Consider the following 2,978-nt stretch of genomic DNA (forward strand, 5'->3'; position numbering starts at 1 on the left):
TTCGTGGTGTTAAGTTATTTATCAATGTAGGAACAGTTTGTCTAATTCACATCTAGATGTTTTTTAAGAATGTCACATCTAAGCTCCCACAAATATATAATGCAGCAACAAGAAACAAAAAAAACAAGGACAAAAAAATAGACCACAAACAGAGTCACATCTCTAGATGTGTCCTAGACAGACCCATGTAGGAAACTGGGTACTGTTTACTAGACAAATTAACAAAAAAATCTTGGTATGGTTAGCAGTTTGTGAAATGCTTCAGTTCTTGGTATGGTTAGCAGTTGCCAATTTTGAACTTAATAGCTAATTCCCCAGCAAGTCTCTGTTTGTTTCCTAATCGCCAAGTACATGTGTAGGTTTACAAGGCTGTGGGTTCAAAATGTTCTGAGCAGGTACTAGAGGTAATGTTTCTTTAAAGGAAATTGATACACCTTGGCCCTCAATTTCTAAGGTGACTGCTTCAATTCTTACAAATATAACAATAATTTGTTACATGCAGTAGGCAACAGTTGGAAAAGATGCACTGCTTGCAGTTATTCCAGATCCCGTAACCTGCTTCTCAACCGCTCGATATTACCAGAAGCAAGTGTTTCACGTATCCGGGGATTCTAACTTGGTCATTGTAGATTGGTTTACAAGTGGCCGGTATGAGAGTGGAGAAAAATGGGACTTCAACTCCTACAAGAGTGTTAACCACATTCTTTTGGAAGAGTATCAGCCTCTGTTTATTGACTCGGTGTGAACTTGTGCCTTTCTCCTAGCATGTGCCAGATTAAGTTATATTCATCTCCGTTTGAATCGTTACTTAACCTCAACATCATGCAATGATACCTTTTCATGCCTGAACAGGTTCTATTGGAACAGGGCTCCGATTGTACTATTGCTGAGCGGATGCAGGAATATAACGTCGTTGCAATGGTTGTATTATTGGGGTAAGTTCATCTGGCAGTGATACGTATATTTCTCTTAGACCTCTACAGATGTGACAATGAGAAGAATAGCTTATGAACTGCCTAGTTAAGTTTAACAAAGTCTTAGGCAAGAATTAGTTGGAGGCTGCACTGAAAGGCATGAATGTACAATTATGCATATATCAGTTCAGTCAATGAGCACTACTTTCTTCTCCAGTCATCATTGTGATCTGATACAAAAACTAACAGTATAGAATACGACAGATGTCCTTTTGCTTGTCGTTTCTTTTTCTACTGGGCCAGAGGTTCCCTGACTTAGTGTTTGGCAATTGTTACACTGTAGAACTGCACCTGGTTCCTAGTATGTCAAGTCAAGGCTATTCGTACTCCAAGTTAACATAAAATTTGCTAATGCTCTTGTAAAGAAACATAAATGTACTAGTTCTCAGTAATCATATTCTGTCAGTTTTTTTGGATCCTGTGAAATCATGGCAACCTGTCCCTACTAGGAGCCTGGCTGCCTGAATGTGAACCATGTTGCTGAGGATTCCCTTTGCAGGCCAAAGTTGAAGCACATACAAGATCAGATGCAAGACGAAGTAAAGAACATGATGTCTGTACAACTGCGTCCTCCCACCTCTGGTGGAGGCCGCTACGCCGCAAGGCCACAGGCCGTACAACCCCAGAGCCCCCCGCTCGTTGCCTCTTGCAGTCCATTTGGTCGCACGGTTAGCTGCCGCTCCTTCTTCCTGAAGTTCTAGAACCACAGCTAATTGCGCGTGCTTGGCTCGACAGAACACGTGACAACATCTGTTTTTCGGTTGCTGCAGGGAACTGGCATGGTCGCCCGGATAGTGGCGGTGAGCACTGAGTCCGTATACACCTTCCTCAGGCATCATCTGGCAGCGGTTGAACCATTCCTTGGCGTCGCCCCTTATTCTTCGTCATGAAGCTAGCAAGCAGCAAGAAACTGCTGAGAGTCACCGGATCATGAAACCTCGGTGCAGATGAATAATGGAGCTGTAAATCGCTGAGGCAGACACAGCTAACGTTGCGGCGTCCATCTTACCTGGGCTAATTTCAGGGCCAGGCTGTGTAAATGCTGGGTTGGTTGGGCCAATTCGTGTTAACTGGGCCTTGTTAGTTTGTGCAATTTAGGGCCCAAAATATAAGTGTTTCTGCTGCTAAAAAATGGTGTTTCTTACACTCTTTCTTGGCGTGTATCATCACTACGGATTTTGGAAAAAAAATCGTAACTGCAAAGTGGTCATCGACTGAAGTCGATGCGATGTGACATAGAAATGTGAGCTTGGATGGACTACTCTCTCAAAAAAAAAAGTTGTGCACACAGGCGCTGTGAGGTGAACTCGAAGGTAGGGAGCTGCACCCCACCCCCGTCGGCAAAACTCCGGCCGGCCATCAGAGTAAGAGAGTGAGGGAGCTGGCTGGACGCCGACGAATGATGAGGCGAAGGGAAAGGGAGGAGACCAGCGGTCAAAGCGACGGTACAATGATAATGGAGCGGTGGGGGTTCTGAATCCTCCTGGGCCTGGACTGGGAGACGGTGCCGGCGCTGCCTCCCGTTCCCCTGCAGCCTCTCACTCAAGTCCGTCCACGGGGGCCCCACCAGGCAGAGCCCCGTTGCGCCTCGTCGTGGATGGACCCCGGCCTTTTGTTTTGTTCCCCCCCAGCTTTCTCCTCCCATCATTGGGCCTTTCTCTGCACCGTCGCTAACTAAGCAGCGCCATTATTGTTGTCTCAAACAAAAAAAAACACTAAGCAATGAAACCTCAATTATGATGGCTGGGGCCTGAGGTGTACGAAATTTGCGATTTCAAAAAGAAGCACGGCCAGCCGTGCGATCCTGGGTCACGGATTCTGCTGCATCGATCACCACGTTATTTCGTGCGAGTCCGTGTGGGTGGAGGGTGGTAAAGTGCATGGGGCAGGGGAGACACGGTCGTGCACTGCTCCAAGAACCGGCGCCAGTTTGGGATGGTCCAGGCACGGCAGGCAGGGCCCGGCCAATGCTTGCTAGTAGTTGTTGCTACGCCGATGCGCGGG

The 2,978-nt window shown here is 46.8% G+C and overlaps 1 protein-coding gene across 1 annotated transcript in view; it reads left to right on the top strand.

The window, feature by feature from the left end:
• LOC123130489 (urease accessory protein D) overlaps positions 1–2,177 on the top strand; it is a 3,274-nt gene extending 1,097 nt beyond the window's left edge. The window contains exons 4-8 of the mRNA XM_044550382.1: positions 360–404; positions 506–739; positions 853–935; positions 1,474–1,642; positions 1,745–2,177. Coding sequence (XP_044406317.1) covers positions 360–404; positions 506–739; positions 853–935; positions 1,474–1,642; positions 1,745–1,864 — 651 coding nt within the window. The 3' untranslated portion in view covers positions 1,865–2,177. The remainder of the gene's footprint in view (positions 1–359; positions 405–505; positions 740–852; positions 936–1,473; positions 1,643–1,744) is intronic.
• Positions 2,178–2,978: the final 801 nt, after the last annotated feature.

Source organism: Triticum aestivum, chromosome 6A (genome assembly GCF_018294505.1).
Source record: "Triticum aestivum cultivar Chinese Spring chromosome 6A, IWGSC CS RefSeq v2.1, whole genome shotgun sequence".
Lineage (NCBI taxonomy): Eukaryota > Viridiplantae > Streptophyta > Magnoliopsida > Poales > Poaceae > Triticum > Triticum aestivum.